The 25068-nt window shown below is 39.4% G+C and overlaps 1 protein-coding gene across 1 annotated transcript in view; it reads left to right on the forward strand.

Annotated features, from left to right (window-relative positions):
• PARD3B (par-3 family cell polarity regulator beta) overlaps window positions 1-25068 on the forward strand; it is a 366162-nt gene that overhangs the window by 123622 nt on the left and 217472 nt on the right. Inside the window, 1 exon segment of the mRNA XM_015868265.1 lies at window positions 24769-24860. Coding sequence (XP_015723751.1) covers window positions 24769-24860 — 92 coding nt within the window.

Consider the following 25068-nt stretch of genomic DNA (forward strand, 5'->3'; position numbering starts at 1 on the left):
GCACTGCAGGGTGAGACACTGTTGGAGTGAGGAAACCTTTGGCTGTGAGCCCCGTAGTGTCTTTCAGCTAGCCTTAGGGAGGAGGTGACATTCTGCTACTTTGCCTAATCTAGTTCAGTGGTGTCAAGCTGTAGTAATTACTGAGTTATGACTGGGACATCTGAACTTCCCTTTATGGATCTGTTACCTTTTCTTATCTCTATTTCTGCTCAGGTACAGAATTCTCCATCTTCATGAGACTTGGCCCATCATGAGTTTTTAGACTGGCCCCATTTAATTTGATAGGAATTTTGCATTGATTCTGCTGGGGTGAGGATTTCACGTCCTGCTGTTAACCTGCTGATTATCATGGGATCCTATGTTCTGCATGACCTTCTTTTCTCCTATGGTTGCATGTTTCCTCAATAAATACTTGGGATTAATCGATAGGAATGGCTGATTAAATTGCATTTATTCATATTTAAAGACACAATGAGTTGTTGGATCAATTGAAGAGCTGCTCCAGCAGCTAAGTCCAGTTTCCATTTTTACCTAAATGTGACTTGAAAATGACTGTATTTTATGCATTGTGGACATATAATTTGCAATTTTGTATGAGATTCATATATAATCAGAATATTTTTATGTTTCAAGCCCTTGTTAAAGAGGGTCAAAACCTCTCCGGGTTGTTCTGGCCATTAATTGTTTGTAATGTATTAGCCTTTCTGATTAAGCGTCTGCAGAATAGCATGTGAGCATGTGTAGGGGTGCAGCTCTGCTGCTCATTCCTTTTGCATGCTGCTTTATGTATAGATGTAAACATAAAGTGTGGCTGTCAGAGCTTGGATTTGAAGTAAAGGTTATCAATAGTACTCTAAAAACTTGGGGGTGTTTTTTGGTAAGAGTCAGGAATGTTTCTCCATCTCATTGGACTGTGTAAAAGCAGGGTGGGGGCAGAACAGGTCTCATTTGACATGGTGTGGGGAACTGCGATGCAGTGGGGTTGCATGGCCTGCTCTTAGCAGTGAGAACTCCTGCTGAATATGTTTGCCTTCCCTGACTACTAAGCCAGGCTGGCCCAGCTTCTGGTCCTCTTTACATGCCAGAACCTCAAGGCAGAGCTGTCCCAGACTCAGTTGGTACCAGGAGGTGGGCTGCAAGAAAGGAACATTGTGAGAGAGAAAAGATTGCCATTAAGGATGTAACTCTTGGTCTTGCAAGATTTGGGGAAGATGAAACAAACTTCCTGTCACTCAGCTGGGAAGTTCTGAAGCGTGAGATTTTTAAAAGGGAGTTCTGATTTGGGTGAATCCATTTTTAAAGCAAGTCCTATGTGTGCCTGTTCATGCTGTGCAGTGCATGCAGAGCTCCTTTCACCAGCACGTGGGGTTCCAGCATGCTTGCTATGTGGTTAGGAGGTCAAGGGGCCATCTGCAGCAAGGGGCTGCAGCAGCACACTGCAAAATCAGAGCTGTGCTGCCTTCACAACCCCTACCAAGTCCACTCTGGAGCCAGCTCTGGGCTGTCACGTTAACAAAAGCCATTTCTTCCACATTCTCTGTTGTTTTCCAAGCCTGTGCTGCTTTCTTCCCTCCTTCCTTCTAGCATGTGCTGTGGTACTCTGCATTGAAGGGAAACCACTGTATATTGTAGAGGGAAAAACTAAGAAATCAAAAGGAAAATACACATTGTGCTTCAGAACACTGAATTCATCATCTTGAACAGGACAGAAGTGCCCTGTGGTAATTTCTTTTCTACATGTGCTAAGAGATATGTGTGGGGGAAAAAAAATAGACTTCTTTGTGCTTCTTTGCACAGCTTACACTTCACAACAAGCACATTGTTTTACCTGCATTGTACAAGGTGAGTGGTGGGAGTAATTTACGTATTTTTATTTGAGAAGGATAAGTAGATTTTGTGATTTCTCTTAATAAGAGCTAATAATGAATGCTCTGTGACATTAATAGAGTACGTAAGTTATCAGTAAAAGTGGCACAGTTGGTAAAATGTTATTCATTGTTAATGTTTTGCTTTCTAAAGCTTGTTTCTAGTGAGAGGAATGCAAGCTTTTTAGTGAATATTTGTGTGAGAAATTACTTACTATGAAAACCACTGAAGTTCTCTGTTATTATGGAACTTACAGTAGTAGTGAGCTGGATTTTGTTTCGTTATTAATATATATTTGGGGCTTTGGCTGTTGGTTTGAAGATGCCAGACTGTTTATAAGCCTTTTTCACCTCTGTGCTTTTGCTTTGTGCATTCAGGTAATGTGACTGCAGATGATGGAAGATGTCTGTGAGACCTAAATGCTTTCTTTCTTTCCCACGTGGCCTATCTTACAAAGAATGTGGAAAAATTATAGGGTGGAAATAAGAACTGCTGACAAAAAAGGGAAAAAAGGTCACGTTTTCAATGCTGCTGACACACATTCATCTCTATAGCTACATCTTTGGGGTCCTACAAAATACTGTCATTCCATCTGGAACAGCTTTTAGCAGGCTGCTTACGCAACAGGCACACTGTGCTGAAATTGGAAGGAAGCATTAGCAAGTTGCTTGTATGTCTGACAGTCAAATTAAAAGTGGAAGATGGCAGTCAACATGGCTCATGCATATCATTTACTGTCAAGCTCTAGAAACATTTAGCTAAAATAAAACTGGTTCTCAGCCAGAGTCCCTTTGAAATACAGACCATTAAATATATAAATACAATTTTCCTAAAGTACAGAAACCCAGTGGACAACTGGGAATAATGACAAATATCTTTAACATATATTTAGGCCTGAATGTTGCTGTGATGTTAGGAAAAAAAATCATTTTGGATTTTTTTTTTCATGCAGCATCTTGCAGTGCCTAGATGTATGAGGCAGTGGAAATGATTAGGTTCTAGGATTTTGGTGAGCAGATGCAGAATCAAACTGTTGTTCTTGTGCTATCAGGGACAACATCTGTTTCTTTGTGAGGCAACCCAGAGTTCTGGTGCTGAGCACCCGAAGGTGGACACACCCATAGTCTGGACCAACACAGTCCTTATATTTTAGTTCTCAAAGTGGTTGCAATATCATGGCTTTACTCCCAAACAGTATCATGAAGAACAAGACAAAGCCCACAGATCTTTGACCTTCAAGAGTGGTCTTATGAGAACTTCTGCTTCCAAAAGATTGTACTTTTTTGGTTTTTTTTTGTTTTGTTTTGTTTTTTGTTTTTTAAGTAGCTTGGGAAACAAGATGGGTATTGGCATATGATTTTACTAATTAACTCTTAATGTACTACTATTAAGTACTGCCTTGAGTTCACCTTGGTTTAATCTGAGTATCGGTTAGAACATACAGATCCCCAAGTATGTGTCTGAATAATTCTAGAAAACCTGCTTTCTTAATTGCATCGTTCACAGCAAATGCTCATAATACTACCTACTGTGTTTGAACTGTTGACGGAGCACGACTGGGCTGAAATCACATCATGGTGTCTTACAACTGCTGTTCTCACTGTCATTGCTGTCTGATTTCACTGTCCAAAATAGGGTAGTATGAACTTAAACCTGAAATAAAAGAGCTGCCGAGTTTTTCTGTAGCATGCTTTGCTTCACTGAACTAAATAGCGGTGTGTTTGAGATGATTGCACATTTAACACCTGTGGGGATAAACTGACCTCCTTTGCATTTCTGCCTTTTTGGAATTACCAAGTGCAATCATTTTCCCAGTGTACCTGTCAGCTTCACAGAAACAAAAAGAAAGTCCTGCTCTTCACCACAGTCTAAGAAATTCTGTGAGGGTTTCTCAAACTGGGAGCTTACTTCCAACCCATACCATCCCATTTTGCAGTAAGCTGCAGGTGCCAGAATAGGAATCAAACAGAAGAAAATGGGGCAAAGAAGGTTCTGCCATCAGTGCCAAAGTATGAATGTTTCATCTAAAAATAAGTATGTGAAATGCTGCAGGTCTGAGAAGCAAACAGATTTGTCCCTAAAATACTTGTATGGGTATTCTTTGGTTAAGAGAATATCCATGCAAGTCTTAACCCTCTTTTTGGTTTAAAAGCACAGGAGCTTGTCCTTAGATTTTTCTTTTTTTAAGCATCTGTAGTTGGTGTTTGTGTGCTTCTTCAAGGCTGTGTTGATTCTTAACTACTGGTGGTGTTGAAAATTTTATCTGTGAAACCAACAGGGCTGAAGTGCATTACATGGATAACTGTATCTGTATTTCCTTCTTGCCAAGTGTGTGCCTTCCTGGATAGTCTCAGGTTTCTGTTTGACAGAGTGATTTCAGTAAATCTGTCTCTGAGGGAAGAATATTCTACAAAAACTATTGATGATGTTGCTGGTGGTTCTGCACAGGGGAAAGAACAGCTCAAAGCAGGAGCTGGTTTGCTCCTAATGGAGACAAATCTGAAAGAGCATATTAGGTGTGTGCTGCAAGTTCTCCCTGAGTTCTTGCCAGCGAGTCTTAGAGGAGCAGAGACAATCAATGTGGACTAGAAAAGTTTTTATGGTAGAAATGTTTTATTTAGAAATTACTCTGCAAAATTGTAAGTAACAGAGCTAATTGTTGGGGTAAAAAAAGGTACCACTGCTATATTCTTCAGGCCATCCTTTGTACTTTGGTTCCCTGTTAAAATGGGAAGCACACTATCCTGTCCTGTAGAAGAGAAGGGAAATTGCTCAGTTTACTTCTCATAGATGTATCCAAACTCTCACAGTAAGTATGCCTAGAGGTGGGCAATTTGTTAAGGTCAGACTGATTGTCCAGTTAATAGGCAACAAGCCAAGTTCTAAGGTATTTTTAAATTCTACCTGAGAAGGTAGAATTGTAGAATGGTTTGGACTGGAAGGTACGCTTAAGAGCATCTATTTCCAACCCTCTGCTGTAGGCAGGGACACTTCTCTCTAGACCAGGTTGCTCGAAGTATCATCCAGTCTGTTTTTGAATGCTTTCATGGCAAGAACCTGCCAGCATGTTCAAATTAGGGTTTACCATGTTAGTAATCACAGAATTATCCTTGGGTTTACAAAACACCAAACTAAACGATCACTTTATGCCTGGCTGTGGTTTTCTGCCTTTTTACCTTTCAGTGTCTGGTTTGGGTGTAGTTGTTTTCAAATGGCTGTTTTGAGAGGTGTGTTGATGAAGCCATTCTGTTAATGTCACCAGGCATGCAGACATTGATATAAGCAGGTAAAGCAAGTTCATTAGAACCAGATGCACACTCCTGTAAATAAAAGTAGAATTTTTTTTGAAGTATGGCACTGTGCCAATGGATTATAATACTTTGGGGAACTGAATCTGTTACCTATTATGCCCTTATATAGTACAACAAGAAGTGTATAAAATGCCATGTTATTTATGTTCCATTAAAATTATTTTTATGCAGTCCGATACTGGTTATTTTTTAAGCAGAGGACTGACATGTAGTGTTTAGAGGATTTAAACGTTATTAAAAGATGAAATGTTCATAATCTATTTGTGATGTAATTATCAGGATCTATGATTCCATGATTTGGGATAGGAGAGGAAGCAGCAGCAGAATTTGCAGTTTCTTGGTACTGCTCAGCTTCCTGGCTCTCTCTGTGGTCAGTGAGTAGGCAGGCACCCCTTGGGGGTGGGGTCAGTCTAGAGTGATGTGGGTTCTCTGAGGAGCCATCTCCAGATGCAGCGTGGGGACATGAGCTTTGTGTCACTCACCAGGCTATAGAGTACACATAGTGCACTGAGGGCTGCATGAGGCATTGTCTGCTATAGCATACAGGTGAGCACAGTGTGGATCATATCCATAAATCTGTTCAGCTCTTGTAAAACTGAAAAAGGGAATGACTGTTGAAATGCCAAGCAAGGAAGCACGAGCCTTTATTGCAGCCGGGGGAGTTAATCACACAATGCACCTCCCTTCCCTCGGGAGAAAGGTAGGGGGGAAGGAAGAGGGAGAAACCCAATTGAGAGAGGAGGAAACTAATTTACTAAAAGCAGTGTGAGAAAATACAAAATAATTAGGAGTAATAAATCAAAACAAACCAAAAATAAAATCAGAGTGGGAGGAGAGAGAGTCAGTCTGACTCTCGGCAGACCTTCAATGGCTCACCTCCCAGGACATACATTATAGCTCTTCCCCTGGGCCCCAGAATTAAAAATCATGCGGAAGCTCCTGGAAGATGCAGTTCATCCCAACGTATCATGTATCTTCCTCTCAGAGAGTCAAAACTCATTTGAGGCTGCTAGAGATAAACAGGGAAAGAGCTCTGCAGTGCACTGTACCTCTGCACCCAATAGGCTGTCGCATGATATTATGATATGGAATACTGATAAAACCCGGGCAGTCTCCAAGAGTAAATTAAGTGAAAATCTTTGTGGGACCACTGCAGCTCTTCACATTCATGAGCCCCTATTAGCTGAAGGGGTGAGCAGCAGAGCTCCTTGCAGAGCATTTCCTTAGGCTTGAGAACACTAAAGTCTAATAACTTGTTTGTTTTGTGTAACATAAGATTCTTTTTCAGACCTGCTAAAGACTGTACAGGTAATCATATGCTAAAATGGTACAGAAATGTTCTATGTTTCCTGGGTAGCAAGTGTAGGACCCACTCATGCCTATATGTATGAAAATCTGGAAAGGAATCATACGATAATCATCAAAATGATTAAGCCTTGGAAATGCCTGCTTAAAATGAAGTTGAGTGATCCAACTCTTGTAGATGTCTTTTCTGTAGTGAGGGACCCAAAACTGAACACAGCACAACTGTTCTGTGAACTGTTTATACTTTCTGAAACTTTGAGAGATACTTTTTGATCTGATTTGGATGCAATACAAGTTGGTGGTGATCTCTGCTTTCCATACTAAGTGCTCGTGTCCCAACAGTTTTTTTTCTCACCCTTTCCTGTGCAACGTACTGTATAGAACCTGTTTTAGCAGGGGGCTGGGCTGGGCTGTATGATTTCCAGAGGTCTCTTTCAGCCCTACAACTCTGTGATTGTGAAATATATGTATTTCCTTTGCAGTCTAAAAATGAAAAGATTTTACAGACACCATTTATAACATTTCCTTTGCTCTTAAAATAGTTGAAGTAATAAATTTAGGTTTCTACAAAGCGTATAATATAACGGTACAAACAAGAGGTAAAAAGCAAATTAATAGCACTCACCAGTGCTATAAAAATATTTTTATTCAGGCAGAAGACAGAGGACTGTCTCTGCACTGAACCTCTCAGGATCTCTTTCTAGTGGGGAAGCATGTCTTTGGAAAGCAATGTAAAGGAGATACTGCCCACTTATTTGCACGTGTAGGATATATGTAGTGCCCTTTGCTAATGTCCTTTGAAAGAACTGAAATTGCACCCCAGATATATTATTGTGAGAGGAACAGAAGTTAGCTAAATATATTTCAGTTCAAGTAATGAAAAAATGTCTATCCAGAAGTCTGAGAACAATAATTCAGAGTAAAACTTAATTTCCAGCAACCCTGGAATTTGCAAGTGCTCAGCTGCCCAGGCACTATTCCTGCTTGTTACTGGTGTGATTGGCAGTGGACTCCTAAAACCCTCTTTCTGACCTCACTCTCAAATAGGACTTTTTGGTTTCATGCCTATCCTGCCATGAGAATTTGGACTCTTTCTGCATGAGGGAATGAGGTTTCTATGGGCAGGTTTCTAGGCCCCCTGGGCTGTCACAGCCCTGTGCCCCTCCCATGGACACTGGAGCAACTGAGGGTAGGCTGGCTTTTGCCACCTGGGTGTTTGTGCTGACATCGCTTCCTGGGGGAGCTGCCTGCTGCTGCCCTCCTGCTGTTCTCCAGGATGAGCTGCCTGTGTCCCACCAACCCTGCGTAGCTCTCAACTGTTGGATGTGTTCTGTGCTCCTGTCAGCATGGGCTTTGGGCAGCTTCTATCCAAATAAGAGATGGTAGCAAACTGAGTCGTATCACTTCATGTTGGTGATTTTTCCCTTGCTTTTGGAGTTGAACTTCACTGTAGACTGTGGCTGCGGAACAGCAGGCACCCATTGAGGATGACAAATTGTGTCAGGAGTGTTCAGCCTCTAGTCTAATATATTTTTCCTGCTGCAGATAGAACTTCTGAGTTCATTATAGCTTGTTCTCATAAGTCGTCATTTCTATCTCAAGGCTGTTGTGCTCCCAATGTAAAGCAGATTGATGCTGGCACATTTTTTCTATTTTAATTTTACAAAGTTGTCACACTGAAACTGTTCCTCATATTGGAAGTGCTTTGAAGTGAAGAGATAAACAAAGAGCTAAAATAAAATTAAGTAGCAGCATGAACAACATTTCATCTTGGTGTGCCTTTTTTTAAAAAATAAGCTGAATGGATGTAGTACCCTTGTGCTGCTGTAGTAAGTCTGCAAACATTAGCTGATCGATCAAAATTGAGTTAGTGTGTATGCAGTAAGCAGAAACAGGTGAAAATTGGGTTATCTGTGCCCAACCCCTTCTATTTGCTACAAACAGTGAGATATAAACTAGTTTTTAGACCTGATTAGTTTTGTTTATTTTCAGAGAGGGGCAGAAGCAGAACATGTGCTGTATCTACTGTATTTATTAAACCAAGAAACTATATGAAGTTAGTGGCTCAGATGTGACATTTGCAGATAAAAGTGGAAAGCCATGCTATAAATAAATTTGAAATGACTCCTGGAGGAAAAAAACAACAATCCACGATGTGTGGTTTTATGGCTATGAGAGACAAACAAAAAAAAAAGCCAAGCAATTTTTTGTTTTGTCAATAACAAAAATAATAAAAAAGGAGGGGTCATCGTCTCTGCCACGTCACAACTGCTAACTGGTTATAATCTGAAGTATGGCTCACTATTTCCCTTTCTATGTTTATGGGCTTTCCCAGACAGCGGGCTAGCTTTTCAGCTATTTATTTTATGGATCTCTAAAATAGTTGAAAAATTCACAGGAGTTTGCTGACCACAGACTGTGGCTGTTGTCTGTAGCAATAAAAATACAAAATATTGGATACAAATATGTCTCTTCTTGGGTGCGCAGTTCTGAATAATTCTTGATTTTGAAGATAAATGACAAATCTGTATCTAGAACAGATCTGAATGCATGTAACAGCTTCTTTGTTCACATTATGTGGTTCATAAGCACTTATTTTTTTCCACCAGTGAGAAGCACAAGGTGTGCAGAAAGCCATGATTTTTGTCAAGTTGCAGGGTGAGGTCTTTTTCTACGCATCTGTGTGGCAGGATCCTCTTGGTAGACTGCTGGTGTCTTTCACAGAGCTGTTCTGTCACTCATATCTAGCAGCGCATTTTTTTTTTTTAATAATAAAATTTATAAAGCTTACTACTTCTCAGAATATTAACAACTTCTGATGTCTCTGAAGATTAACCAAGAACCTGATGTTCCTTTTGCCACCCCAGCACTGCTTGCCAGAACCCTCAGCTCCTCTGTTCTGAACTGCAGATATCCTTTATCTCTTTCCTAGAAGAGGAGTTTGTGGAGGAAGGTTTTGTCATTAGGTACTTTGGCACTTAGCACTGCAGGTAGTCAGTTGTGCCTATTCTGCTTTGTGAGAATGAACGAAAATGCTCTGAAGTGCTGAGATGTGTTCCATCAGTCTACGCTTCAAGGTCTACTCTTGTTTCTGTGTCATCTCTGACTTCAAAGGTACTTGCCCTTTGGCTTTTAAGTTGAGCTGTTACTACTGGGACCCCTTTAGGTTGCCTGAGGCTATCAGATGTCCAAGTAGCCATAACAGAAATAATATTTACTTTCATATGGTAAACAGTTCCTCTTTGATTGCTGCAAAGATGTAAGACACGTACTTGGAGGGAAAGAACTGTTCGTACTTTTTTTTCAGGGTTGCATTCAAAATCCCTGATCCTTACGTTTGTGATTTTCACAATTAATGATGCTTGTGGCTTTTGGAATAGGATACAACAATGGGGATTCACACACAAAGGTTGCACACGTAGGAAAGGGGTATTTGCTGGGAGGAGGATGTAGCAAGTGGAAAACTCATCTGTGTTTCTCATAAAACCTGAGTTCCTTTTGTGCTCACAATGTGGTGTTGCAAGCAACTCACGCTTGAAGGAAAAGCACTGTGCGAAGTGGTTTGAATTGGCATTTAGCTCCCCAGGCCCCTTTTTCTCCTCATCTCTGGGCTTTACTGCTCTGTTACCATTGAACAAGAGTAAGTGTGCACTGTACAGGAGTTTGGAGTAACTTGAAGGGCAGTGGTGCATCATCACTTCAGAAACACGGATCAGTGTTACCTTATTTTTCTCCTATTTTGTTTCATGTATCCAGTGCTACCTATTAAAAAGTTGAACCCAATTGATGGTCCTTTTGTGCTGGAATTTAAAGCCCGAATGAGATTATGCACTGACTCTTGAAAAAATGTCATCCCCTTTACTTTTTTTCTCAACTTGTATTGCAAGTGCCTGCAGAATGTACCTTGTTTTAGGGCTCCTAGGCATTAGGTTAATTTTCAGAAGAAAGCATTCATTGCTTTTTTTATTTGCTTTGGAATTTAGTAATCTCCAAAATGCTTTTCTTCAGAAAGTCTATCTTGTTCTTTCTTTCACAAAGTAACTTATTGAAGCAGTTTCTACCTTTTCTTTCTAGAAGAAAAGATAATGTCTTTACTTTTGAGTACACAGAATAGATTACAGTGATTTGGAGCTATTAAATATGCAGATTAGTAGTGCTCAGTATAAGAAAACTGCAAGTGAAGTCTAACAGCTTGCTTTGGATTTTTATAATGCAATTATAAAATCTTCAGGAAAAAAAAGCTTCTTTCTGTGGGGTAACGTAAGTAACTGCACAGTACAAAGTGTTTTATAAATTTGCTTATCCTAAATAATGAATTTCAGTGAACCTAGTATAGGTCAGCCCTCTATCCCAACTACTGTAGAAATGCTGCATGGAGTATTTCCAATCACAGTCAGACCTGAGTAGTTCATCTTGGATTTATTCATAGGCAATCATATTTGAAATGGAACAAAGCTGATCTGTGCTAATTATCTAAGCTTATTGTACTGAAGTTCTAAAGCCTAGAATTTCTTAAAATAATAATAATAAAAGAGGTTTCTGTCAGTTAAGGATATGCTAATGTGTAAATCATTCCAGCTGAGAAACATTGTAAAGTACCCAAATGTTCTGAGAACTGATGTTGCTACTTTGTGCACCTGTCACATCCCTCAGCTTGTCACAGCACAGTTTCAGTTCTGACCTCTGCCCTGCCGGGGAGCAGTGAAAAACTGTGCCAGCAGTTAAAGGAAGCAACCTAAGGAATGGGGTCTGCAGCTCGGGCAGGATAAGCTGCAGGAAACATGAGTCTAGAAGTCAGGGGAGAGGTTTGCATGGACCCATGGCTCCCATGAAGATTGATTTATTGGCTACTTTTATGTAAAACAGATCTGCTTGCTGCATTATTTTCAAAAACACCTTCACTGCTCTTAGAACAGCTTTTCACTGTAGTTTGCTTCACCTTCTTTTGTACTCATTGTGTGAGACAAATGGACTCAAACAGGAGCAAAGAGAAGAAACTTAGTCCAAGGCAGATACAGTGCTGGGTGCCAACTGGATACCATTATTTTGCCAGCCATAACAAATGACAGTCTTAGAGATGACAGTGCCACTAGAACCAGGGGGTTCGTAAGGCAACACTTTTGCCTTTTTAGTCTTGCTGAACATGATCCAGCATCTCATACATGTTAAGTGACCACATAAATCTTGAGTCTCCTAACCCAAAAAATAGAGGTAAAAAGTTGTATTTTATGTCCTTTCAAACTTTTAATTTGTTACGTGCTGTAGTGCTCTCATGTATACTGCATTGATTTGGTCTAACATAGAAAAGAAAGTAGTGGATGGATGTTTAGTTGACATGTATGGAAAGTATTCTGGGATGGCACAAATTCACTTTGCTGTGTGTGCCACGCTTTGGAAGCATTTGCAGTAAGTTATTATGATGCTTCATATGAAGAACTGGAAACAATGGAACTATTTTGCCCCAATGCACAGCATCTGTGCTAATCCAAAACCAGCTTCAGTGTTTTCTGTGGAGACGTTTGAAAATGATGGAGCTACATAGTGATAGATTAGTCATTGCCTTCTGCTTTGCAGTAACAGCTTATATACAGAAGATGCCTCTGGGATATTTTCTTTAGGAAAAAAACATTGAGGTAAGGGATGACGTTTATATTAAAAATAGGAATAAATAAAAACCAGGAATTTCTGCTGAAAGCTTTTTTAAAATTCTGACTCTTTTCATGATTAACTTTGCTTAGAGAGCAAAGGAGAATTGCGTAGGATAAACAGACGTGTTTCTCTAGGAACATGTGCGAGAATCAGGAGAATTGATAGCATGGGCTATTTTTTGTTCTCTGAGAATGATTCAGTTGTTCACCTCACTTGTTGTGCTTACCTGAGGAACAGCAATGTGTTCTGACGTTTGTCCTTGCAATTATGTATGTTGATGTTAACAGTTTTAATGCGGTTAAGCCCATCTGTAACTGTTAATACCAGTTTTAAAAAAGACAGTTTCTGTCAATAAATAAACCTTCGCAGTGTGAAAATGAAGTTACCTTTGGAATTCCTTTTTGCTTATTCTTCTCTATATTTGCCACTACTGAGAGCTCTTGCTGTTCAATATTGCTCTCACAATCTGATCAGTAGGTGAAACTGCAAAATACTTCTATATCTGGAGCTTAGTTCATCTATGTGCTTTATTATTGCTGTGCTATTTTATTCCCAATGAATATGTTGATATATGTTTGCTGATGGTATTTTGTTCACCCTGCTTTCTTTCAGCAATGTGATAAGTCCTGCTTTCTTCCACTGCAATTTTTATTGCTGTCAAATTATTTACTAACCAGTGTTGCTATTTGAAGATGTAGTTAATAATTAACATGAAAGCAGATCATTTTATGAAAGGTTATTTTTGGATGAGTTCTCAAAATCCTAGGAGAGGTTGAAAATGCCATTATGATTCATAAGGATTTGTTGGAAATAACACTGAACTCTAAGGTGATCTGCCTCTGATTTAAATTACCTGCTAGGTTTAAGATAAGCCAGTGATAGTAATGTCTTGGCTCACAGGAGTTGACTCAGATTTATTAATAATATTCGCTTACTAATTCAATGTAACACTGAGTCTGTAATTTCAGATCGTAGAATAAGGTTTTGTATACAGTTGCACAGAATTAAAATGCTGTACAATGCCTTAATTTCCATTGAGACTTAGGATCAAGATCAAGGACTTTGTGTAGGGCAATATGTTTTCTTACATTCATATACAGACAACTCTCAAATCATTGAAGAGATTCAGACATTTAACCCTTATTCACTTGTTTCATGCTGTGTAGGTTGAGGTGTTCCCACAGTCCCTTAGGAAATTCTTGGAGACGGATGGCTTGTTTTTCTGCTGACAGATTCTTAGAGTTAGATTTCAAGAACACAAAAGGAAAAAACTAGGAGCATCGCTATTCTGGGGTTTGCCTGTCAAATAGAAAGGCAAGGCAAGGCTAATTTGTGTTGGTTTGTTTTTAGGCCATCAAGGTGGCTTCCCAGCCTCAGTGTCATGAGTAGTTTTGTTGAGAAAGACAATGGGTGATTTGGTTCAGAGAAGGTAAAGAGGGAAGGTGAGGGCTTCTAAGGGACGCGGTTCTTTCCCATACTGGGGTATATTATGAGACTTGAGAGATGATCTTGAACAAATCTCAGCTGAAACAGAAAATACATATGTAAGTATATATACTGTAGGTGAATATTAATATAGTAAGGTTTTTATATATGTAATTTAAACTGTTTTTAAACATCTCTTGAAATAGGAAGAAAATGGTTAAATATTAGATAGCTGCTACCAGTATGCCACTTGGAGTGAAGCAGGCTGATACGTCTTTCATTAACTCAGTGCCTGAATCTACTGAAGAGTAAATAAATTCACAGCCCACAAAGTTAGGAGAAAACACTTAACTCTCAGCAGGAATAAAAGTGTCTTTAATCTAAGCAAGCAATGTGATTTTTTAGGACCCTGTGTAGTAAAAAGGCTACATTCCAAGCTGGGGAATCTCTACACTGATCACAAACTGTGGTTCCTTTGCACACTGTGAAAATGTCTTGGGAAAATTCTGGGTAAATGCATCACTGAGTGTATTCAAGTCCTTGTTATGCTGTAGATTGAGTCAAACAGGGGATCCCAATCTTGAAGTTCTGGGAAGATTTCTGGTTTTGTGGAGTATAGTTGGGCATGTTTTCTACCACAGCTTTCTAAGCAAAGCTCCAGTTCATGCTGGACCACAGGTAAAGATTCAGCTTTTCTACAATGATGTAGACAAAGCTGAAATATTCACCAGCACCAAGTGCCTCATATGCTCAGGCTCCAGCATTACTTGGACACACATTCACATGCTGATTATTGCTGCTGTAGATCTGCAGTGAGAATGTTCTAAATATTCATAATGTTATGTATATGTCTTGCTAGGTGGCTGTGTATTATTAGGAAGCCTGAGCTTTTAAGCACACCATCATCCATTGTTCAGTAAACACAATTACATTACCCTATCTTTCATCTCTAATGAATCCATGCTAATTGATTAATCAGAGCTGTTGCTTTGCTATGGGATTATCATATAAAGAGCAGCAGTAACAAAACTAGCAATTACTGACATTGTGCACTGAGGACAGCATAGCATAGCTCATCAGAGCATCTATCCTAGGTATCACTTTTTATCCACTCCTGTTTTACCCTTTTGGTGGTGAGAAGACAGATTTTCATTTGGTTGTTTGATCCACCTTTTCTTCCCATCTCTTTTCTCTAAACATCAAACGGGCAATGGCAGCATCATTAAGAGACCTTCTCCCACATATCCATAATTTTTGTTTGGACTGAGTAAGACAGATAAATTCAATGAGGGCCTTTACTTTAAGGAAAAAGGATGTGAACCTAACACGTCATTTGTTGATCTATGTTTTACCTGAAATGCATTCTTTATCAGTCTTTCAGTTAACATTGATGGTATATTGGTGTGGATAGAACAGAAAGTTTTAATTTGGTAAGGGAAGGAGCTAAGCTTGTAATTATTTTTTTTTTTTTATTTTTTTATTTTTTCCTGTACTGAGTATTTTTTTTTTTTATTTTTTTATTTTTTCCTGTACTGAGTATTGTTTTTCCAGAAGTTCAGAGTTTAGTAGTTTTATGTGGTGTAAATAGAACCTGAATTCTCTTTTGGAGGGAAATGGCAATGTGGAATCACATTGAAAACTGCCTAGATAAAGCTTCAATGCTCCTTAGGTAATGCTTCGAAGAAATTATCACAATTTATAGCATGGTGGTTGCTGATGTTTTCTCATTTACTTTTTAAGAAGAGTTCAAGGTGTTTCTCTTAGCAGAAATGAGAAAGGATTCAAACTACAGGTTTATAGTGGTTAGATCTGAAAAGGATCTGTCAATTAAGATCTTCGGAGGCCTGACACAGTGTGTCAGGCTAGGCAGGATAATGCAGTATTCTCCTGGTCTGAGGAAAATTTGGTGGATTTTCTTGCAGCAGTGTGAATTTCTTTCCCATTTTGAATTGCCCCTTGGCAGTTTCCAACCACAGGAAGGGATTAATGTGAATTTGTAGTGCTAATGATGTGCTCTTATAAAATGATGTTTGTTGCTATGGGAATGCTCCCAAATAGTTTGTGCAGTAGCTCAAATGTCCAAAGGCTGTACCCTTTCTTTGAATACAAGTTCTATCTCCAAGTGGGTGATACAGATGAAATAATGAGTTTTAGTTTGGAAACACCTGCTTCTTCACTGCCTTGCATTGTTGGTAGCACTGCTAAATGTTTCGTGTGTGTGTGTGGGGGGGGGGGGGGAATGGACAGCAACCATAGATTTTTGTAATAAATTTAGGAGTTGTTTCTTAAAAATAAATAAGTGAGGAGGTAAATAAAATATTAATATTTTAACATTACCATAGTAGAATCTCAGAGTTTATCTATGTGATCACTAACAGCTAAGGACAAAAGAGAATTCCTGTGCTTTAGGTCAGCCAAAATCTTTTAAAATGTTTTTAGTATGGATGAGCTCAAATTAATAATCTTGCTGAGACACAAATAATAACCCAGTTCAAGATGCTGACCTGCTAATGCTGCTCTGCAGTTTCTAGTTGGCTTGCAGTGCAGGCAGAGGTCTTACTCAGGTCTTCAAAAGACCACATAGATACACTCAGAAACAGACAAAGGATGTTTATATCTGTAAAACTGTCTGCCTGATTTAGCTGTTACTTGGTTGTATTAACACAGAGGTTTTTCCTTGCTAAAACTACCTTGATCTTAACTTTCTACATGTACTGGTAAAGTGATTCCTGTCTGATATTGGACAGACCCTGGCGCATTTTCTTTGAAGAGAGTAGATGTTCATTTTCTAAAGCATTGTAGACCCCATAGAATTCTAATGTGTTTCAGGCATGAAAAGCCCTGTAGAAGCATTCAGTAGCATAGATCTGAATGCCCACACAGGCAAAAACAAAGCATCATGATAAATGGGAAAGAGGGCTAATAAATACATAGTCTGTAAAGGTTGCAGTGATTATGACTGGCTGCTTACCTTTCTGTTCAGTAGTTACTCCGGTACTGACAGCTTCTGAATGTTGCAAACACCTACCACTTACGTTTACAGCAGTTGATCTTCTTTTTTCCCCTCTTGATTTTTTTTTTAATTTTTTTTTTTTTTTAATTTTTTTTTTTTACTTCAAGAATTGGTTCTTTGCCAGTAGTGGTGCTAAATCTAAATGTTTACCAATATATTATCAATGCTTCTAAAAGCTGCTTTATGCTACTTTGGAAAATATATTGCTCACACTTCGCCTTGGAAATTCTTAAAATGTTGGGCTTAAGTCCAGACTTTTATATGCAGGAAAACTGCTTCTGAAGTCTTTAACTGTGGTGGTTCTCATTTTTCTTTTCCTATGGGCCTTTCATGAAGAGAAGTACTTATGTGGGCACTCTCGCTGCACCTCTTCCTTCCCTTCAGCCATGCAAAGTAACTGCCAGCAAAGATGAAAACTCTGCTGCTGTTACAGCTAGTGGACATCTTCTTAGAGATGTTTTTTCATAATGTTGGAAACTCTCATTAACAAAATTGTGTGCAACGGTTATGATCTCCAGGCCTGAAACTATCCTTGCTGCTCTTAAAAAGAGAACTTACTGTTCATTGAGGACTTGAGGAAATTGAGTGTTGTAGTTTCAGGAGGCTTGTTGGCTGCATTTTTAATGGTTAAGGCTGGAATGAAATGGGGACTGTGGGCGTTAGGGAAGATATTTTCAAGGTTGATTTTGGCAAGACATATTTTACATTGTGAAATTAAGCAGTTCCAGAAGAGCTGATTGGGAGTTAAGAGCAGTTGCTCTCCTGTTGTGATTGCTGTGTCCTGTGCTCCCTGGGAGCTGTGTGAGATATCAAGAATATTTTGCTGAGATACAAGACAGTGACTTCAAAGTACTGACTAAATTTAGACCAGAGATGTACTAGGAGGGTAGAGGACATTGCTTCCTGTTCTTAGCATTAAAAGGTTCAATTCCCTCAGTTTCTATGTGTGAGGGAGGCCTGCTTACTATTACCAATTTGTCCTCACACTGTTTCAACAGCAGTGTTATCTGTTGCTCTGAGGCATAAGCAATCATTTTGAAATGTCCGCATGTTCTTGTTGTTCTTCTTCCACTTTTCATGACAATACCAAGTATATCACTTGACCTGTGTGTATGGTACAGTTGTTACTAGTCTGCTCCAGTCTGAGGTCACACGAAGTAGGGGGACCTGCCAGCAAAAGTGAGTTGGCTTCAGCCAGTTAGAGTTAGCACTGAAGAACACTGTTAAGTGTGCAGTCCACCAGCATAACTCAGCCACGAGGATAACCCTCAGCTGACAGTTGGTAGCAAGCAATTTGGGGAAATAAATTTAAATCCACTCCTGACTGATTCCCAAGTGCATGTCTATTTATGCCCTTGGCTTAAAAACTCTTTTTAAGTGCCAAGATCAGCTCACTGCAATGATCAAGGCATCCAGTGGTAGTTGAGAGGGGAAAATGTCACTGTTATGGTTCCTCAAACTGTCATGTAATTGCTGAAAGCCAAACTGCGTTACGGCTTGTCTTTGCGTTGTGCTAATTAAGCATGAATACACTTGCATATTGTGTTAAAAATATCTGAAGATGTACAGCTATTCTTATTTTGAAAAATACCTTTCAACAGTTGAGTAGAATGCTTTTCAGTTGACAACGCTGAAAGAAGTTGTATGATTCTTATTTTCGTATTTGTTGCCTGCCTAAAAATCATCTTTAGCAAATGATTAATTGCATTTGTAAATACAGCGCAATTGCATCAATTATCCATTTCAAATGAACTTCATTTTGAATAGTCAAGATGATGATGTGGCTTAATCAGTAAATGCAAAGTAACTATTGTAAGCTGTTTAAAAATACTTTCCATGTACTGTGGAGGGAGAGTGCTTTCTCCTTCAACTTTAAGTGGCTTTTTATCAGCCTGCTTTGTATTGGTTTTAGTGCTTAATATATCAGTGACAGTTAGAGTGTAGAGGTGTTAGCTGGTTAGAAACTTTTTAATATAGGTAGATAGGTTGTGGTAAGAAATACAGTTGTTCAAGTATGATAGTTTGCATACCTGTTGATCAGAATTTCTTTCTGGGAGGAGCTCTGCCATGTCCCTTAAGGGCACACTGAGCAGCTAACTTTGTTTTCTGTCACTGGTTGGTTTTAAAAGGATCTGTTAATTATTTTGTTATGCTTAGAAGCAATAAAATAAAGATGTTGCGTTAAAATTAATCTGGAAATTCTTGCGGCATATTTTACTAACTTTTGAAATACTGAACCATCCTGTTTACAGCTGTATTTCAGAAAGCTGTTTTAATTGCTGTGTAAAGCTGTGTGGACAGATAAATAGCTTGGTAATGAGAAGTTAACAAAGCAGATGAAATGCAGATATTGTCACCAAATTTTTTTTCATCTCTAAAATTTGAGTGACCTTGGTTTCTGTGTGCCCTGCATGTAAGGTGGTATTTTACAGTGCTCAATGTTCAACCTGCAGAGAGCCTTTGATTCAAATGTTTTTCTCCAGTTAGAAAATTTTCTGCTTCACAAAGGTGTCCTAAGAACAGAGATCTGTGTTAATTTGAGAAAGCCTGGTGTCCTTCCTGCAGGCACAGCAAAGCTCAGGGATGCCTGGCTGGCACCCCAGCACTGCTGGAGCTCAGAGCAGCCCTGTGTCACATCACCAAACATCAAACCCAGCCATAGGACCTGGGTTCACCTAAGGATATAACCAGTGCTTGATTGTGTCCTAATGGAATGAAGATGACCATTTATGCACATTGCTTGAGCTAGATGGTCTTGGGGATCATCTCTGGTGTGCAATGTTGGCTGTCACGTTTGTTTCTGTAATAAAAGGCTATACCTTTATACTGTAGCACCTCCTAGTAAGTTTGGGAATATTTACAAAAATGCTGTTTTTTGGTTTTTTTTTTTCTTTTTCTTTTTTCTTAAGCTAAAAATAGTGCGGTGGCTTTGTAAACTTGTTCTGCCTGTCAGAAATGTTCACGTGATCCTGAAAGTGCTGCTAAAAGTGTTCAGTTTTTAAATACAATATGATGTGTGTTGTGGGAGCAATGTATGAGACATTTCCTGCATTTGTAAGCAAGCATCCCTGTCACCCCCCCACTTTCCTTGCAGCCGGTGGTTTGTGGGGCTGACCTCCTGCTGGACCTCCTGGAGGGAGGTGCGGGCTGTGCGCCCTGACCCACCAGGTCTGCCTGCCCTCCCTTTGTGTTGGGGGTGGGCAGCTGTCAGCTGGCCTCTGTCCCACAGCAGCCTCACTTTTATCTTGGCCATTAAAATAAAGTTGCACATTAAAATGTTTTCCTTAGGGATGTGCCACACTTTGAGTGGTGACCATGTACATTTCTTATTAATAGATCTTATTTATTTCCTTTAAGCATATGGTTAGTGTTTGATGACTGCTTTATGCTGCAAGAATACCCCTCACTCAGGATGTTCTCTGGTTGTTTACACAGAGTTACTCTGTCTCTGAACTTCCCACCTACTTCTGAGGTTTGTCTCATGTTGGTTATTATTTAGTAAGAAATAGAAGAGGGTGTGTGGGATGCTTTCTTTGTTTGGGTGGTTTTTTGTTTTATTTTTTGCTACATACTGTTTTTAAAAGTGATGCTGACTTGCGGAATCAAACTCTATAATCCAGAGACTGGTTATGAAGCAGGTATGTTTATTTCAGCATTGTGCAACACCGGATGCAAGGGGGATAGCTCCACCAAACTTGCACCCTGACTTGTAAAATCGTGACACAGATATAGGTAAAACTAATACATAGTCAATGATTTCCTGGAATTCAGATACATATTCAATAGTTCTTTAGCATGCAGACCCCACTCTTGTTATCGCCCGTCTTATCAGGGAGATGCAACTCCTCTTCTGATATTAAAACTTCTCCTCCTTGCCAGATGTCTCAGGGAGATCTCACTCCTTATCTGCATCCTTCCTGCTCCCCCAGACCCACAGTCTCCAATCCTTGTTATTCTAACTTCTACATTCCTTTTCCAATCTACAAACTACCTTTAACTATCCCCCTTTATTCGAAATTCCAGCAGAGCCTCTGCCTCTCACTTCATCATTCAATGTATCTGCAGTTTTATACTACCTCCAAACCTGCTGCTTGTCCTGAGAATAGCAATGGGAGTCTATCAGGGAGAATCGAGGTGATTGGTGGTCCTTCTATGGTTACTGTCTGTTTCCAGTGCTTGGCTGTGTTGGGCTGGGCATTGTGGTGTACCCTTGATTACATATGCAAAATACTGCTGTAAGAGAACTGAAAGATAATGGAAAACTACACTGTAATCAGAGTAGACTGGAGTGGATCATTGTCTTCTAACAGTGCTTTTACTTGTGTGCCATTGGCTTGCTGTCTTTCAGCTGGTTGGGCAGGAAGTGATCTGTTTAAATTTACTGTGGCTCTAATGAAATGCTGAAATATGAAAGAAATTTGTCCATTTGTAGCGATTACTGCGTGACTGGAGCTCTAATGTCACTCTTGGAGAGCTCTATAATGAATCACTATTATGATTCACGTTTTGTCAATCATTTAAGACTTGAAATTTATTTGGCTGTGTTTACTGATTTTAGCATGCCGTGATCTGTAATATGGGAGCACTTACCTTCTAATCAAAGTAGGAGGCTGTGTCACTGAACACTCTCCGTGGTATTTCTGAACTCTGCAAATACTCTGAGGTCCAGCTCAGGTGTGGATAACTTTTCTTGTAGGAGTGTTTACCCTCTAATGAATTTTTAATTAACCATTTTTTCTGACACAGGAATGAACATGCCCCGAATTTTCCTGACATGTTTTTAAATGTGTCCTTGAAGATCCCTACTGGACATTTGATACCTCCAGTATCTGCAATAACTTCTTGTTCAGCTTCCTGACATTTTTTTGCTTCTTCTACCTTTAGCAGAAAAGAGAGTAGTTGCCATCTTTGTGTGAGAACCTTTTGCTTATCTAGCAGTGTCACAGTCAGCGTTGTGCTGTGTGACTAAATAAATCTAATTCCAGGAATGACATTAGACTTGTTGATCAAAAATGGTCCCTTTTGGCTTAAAAACTGTGAATCAGTCAACAGAAACGTGAGATGAGATCATGTTCTGCTATCTGTATTTGTCACTACTGTGAAATCTCAGTTACCCAAGGAAGAGGGGAAAGAGGACAAGTATGGATGTAATTTCACTACAGCAAAAATAAATAAATAAATAAAATAGCAGTAACCCCAAAGCCAAAAAACAGAAAAGTAATGTAGCACACATGGACTTGAACAGACTGCAAGCAAAGCTTTAAATAGCAAAACAGTTTGGAGCCGTGAGAAGCAAGTTCTTGGTCAGGCATTGAGCAGTGCTGTGTTGCAGCCAATGTCTGGAAGAAAATAAAAGGGGCAGGTTAATTCACCTCCCAAAAATCTGCTCATGGTTTGGCTATTTTCAGCCTTCCAAAATGAAGACCCTTTTGCAGCACCAGTGTTTTCTGTGGTTAGCTAAAAAAGGTTAGCCTTGGGAGCTCTCTGGTTAATGAGAGTTGTCTCCTTCTAACATCTGTTACTACCAAGGCTCTATCTTTTTTTCAAAATGAAGTCAGCACATGAAAGCTGTGTGTCAGATTTCTGTTGCTAACTTAGTGCTTGAGGTTGAGTTCCTGATTTATGGGGTTAGTGTGGAATATGCTTCATACAACAAAAATTGCTCATTGACACGTGGTTCCACTGTGAAGGGGGATTGGAAGAGGGAACATAGACTCTGTTCACGTTTCTTCAAATTGTTTTTTCATTAGTGACAGACGTTGCTTTTGGTGAGCTGTATTGGCTTTGCAGTGGAAGCCAAATCTGTTGGCTTGTGCTCCAATTAACATGCAGAAAGAACTGCTGCCAGTTCATAATAAGTCCAAAAACTCAGTGATCAAAGGGGAGAGGGGGAATTGGGTGGAACCGGCTTGGTTTATATTCCAAAACTTTGCTTAGAAGACTCATCGTGGTTCTTTTCTAAAGCACAAAGCAGCCCCCTCACTACTACGGCTCTCTTGCTGCTTATTTAGCTGAAAACAAGTTCCTCAAAGCTTGGGGGGAATGAAAATGGCAAACCTGGAAAGTGATCTTTGCAGGTAGAGCCATCTTTTTGAGAAAAAATGAAATCTTTAATATACATTGTAAGACATCCATTGAAAATTAAACTGCCTATCTAGTGGATTTTGTTCTTTGGAATTAGTTTATAGCAGTGCTACTCTTTGCCTTGAGACAACCTGATTTGGCAAGTATATACAGTGAAAACCTGTACTGCTGCAGCAACAGAAAAAATGATGATTAACTTTTGGCTTTATCTAGTTAAGATCAAGCTTGGAATTGAATTCCCTTAGTGTGTTGACAGCTGAAGATTTATGTCTTCCAGCTATATCCCTGTTGCAGAGTTGGCAGAAGTGACCTCTCCAAAAAAAGGTCTTTGTTACAGATTTTGCTCTGTTTACATTATTGCCATGAAGGCTGCAATGAAATACAGTACATTAAAGCTAATATATCACCTGCTGACAGTCGTCTTATCTCATTTGTACCTCTTTCCTTTTCCCAGCATGCAAACATGACAAAAATGCAAACATCAGGAATCTAAGGATCAGGAAAAGAAAGTTAATAGTTTTAAAGAGTGTTAGCATTAATGTTAGGTCCCTGTGTGCACTGTATTTTTGTGTCCAGCCAAATGGTTCCTTAGTTTCTTCTGTAAAGTTAATGTGAAAATGCCTTTACCATAGTAATGCTAGAAAGGAACAGAAAGAGTAATCTGAGGCTCAGGGAATCTATCATGAGCAAGAAGGTGGCTCAGAGTTGAAAAGAATTCAGGATGGACTGGCAGTGAGGAAGCAGTATTGGGAACTGCTCAACCTTTGTGTAACTTGTGATGTCCTTTACTCTTCAGCTTGAATTATTCCCTGTCCTGTAGACCTTTGGGTTTTCCACAGTTCTTTCAATCTGTCCTCCTGTCTCTTCGCTGGCTATCACATCATAAAGCAAGAAGTATTGTTGGAAATATCCTCAATAATTTTTGATCAGGACGGTATTTCTGATAAAGGCAGTTTTTATTCGCGATTGCAATGGCGGGCGCCCTGATGGCAGAAGCGCACCGATGGACATGATGTTACAGTTTTTATACCTTTTCTCCCCTATGTTTTCCCCTCCCCTCTCCCCTTTGGTTGGGTATTACAGGTTACAATTTTACCCGAGGTTTGCATTTGTTAATTACATTCTGAAATTTGTTAGTTAACTTGCTATCTTGTCAGTCACCACCCCGCTGCTCTTCTTTCCAAGATGCCTCATGTCTCTTATCGTATTGATATGTTGATTCCCTTCAAAGCTTCTTCCATTCTGTCCCAGGCGCCCTTGTTAAACAAAGAGCCGTGTGTGTGTGTGTGTGTGTGTGTGTGTGATTCCAGTCCTTCCCGATATCTCTTCAGGCACATCCTTAGGTATGTCACGACTTGTATTTTTGTACAACAAAACATTAATACATACGTTGTTGCTAGTTTATACAGGCATATTGTTAATTATTTTAACTTCTCTTCTTTGGATCCTTTATTACTCAGGTCTTATTTGTCCAGCACCAAAAAACAGTAGTTCTATTTCAGACAGCTGGACAGACAGGAGCTGCAGTCTTTGTACCTGTGACTTCTACCTAATAACTACAAATTGCTTCACTTATATATTATGAGACCTTGAAATAAAATATTCTTATCTTGTTCTAAGTGCAGAAATTTTGATTCCCACAGTATGAAGCAGCTTTTTGAAGAAGGGTGCCCAAGCATTCCATACCCTGCCCTGTTTGAGGCCGGGTGGCTGGCTTGTTCCATCACTGTCTCTTTTGTAGTGGACTGAGAGATTCTGAATCTCCTGTTAGGTTGTATGAAGATAGGAGAAGGTTAAAAAGTTGCTGGTTATACTGGACCTTGTCAGAAGATCTTATTCCTCTCTCTTCCCTCAGATAGTGGGATGGGCCTTCAATAACATTTAAACCAACATGTCACTGAAAGTTTGGTGGGACACTGGAGTAAGCAGGGGACTGTTTCTTTGAGTGTCGTTTTTATACTCTGTAAATAATGGGTCTTTCAGTTCTCACCCTCAGTGAGGTGAATAAATAGTAGTTTGATTTCTCTTTCTAGTACCGACTCAAAAATACAAACACAGCCACTCTTTCATATGCATGTGTTTAGTTTAAAAATGTGCTTTGAAATCTCTCAACAGGGTGTTTCCCAGGTGTCCTTTGAGGATGGGGAGATGAACCTTGCAGGACCTACAGAACTGTTGTCATCTCAGAGGGCCCGCCTTCCTGTAAGGTAGGAACATCTGGAGTGCTGACCTGAGCATTTTTAAACAGTATATATTGTTATTGACTTGAGCATTTCTGTAAAATAATGGAATTTCAAATGTTGAAGAATATAAATTTTAAAGCAGTGATTTTGTTTCTGTACAGCTTTTTCTGTAGAGAAGTTTTTTAATGCTCTTATTAATAAAATAATAAAATTTTACTTCCACAAAAATATA

Source organism: Coturnix japonica, chromosome 7 (assembly GCF_001577835.2).
Source record: "Coturnix japonica isolate 7356 chromosome 7, Coturnix japonica 2.1, whole genome shotgun sequence".
Classification (NCBI taxonomy): Eukaryota; Metazoa; Chordata; class Aves; order Galliformes; family Phasianidae; genus Coturnix; species Coturnix japonica.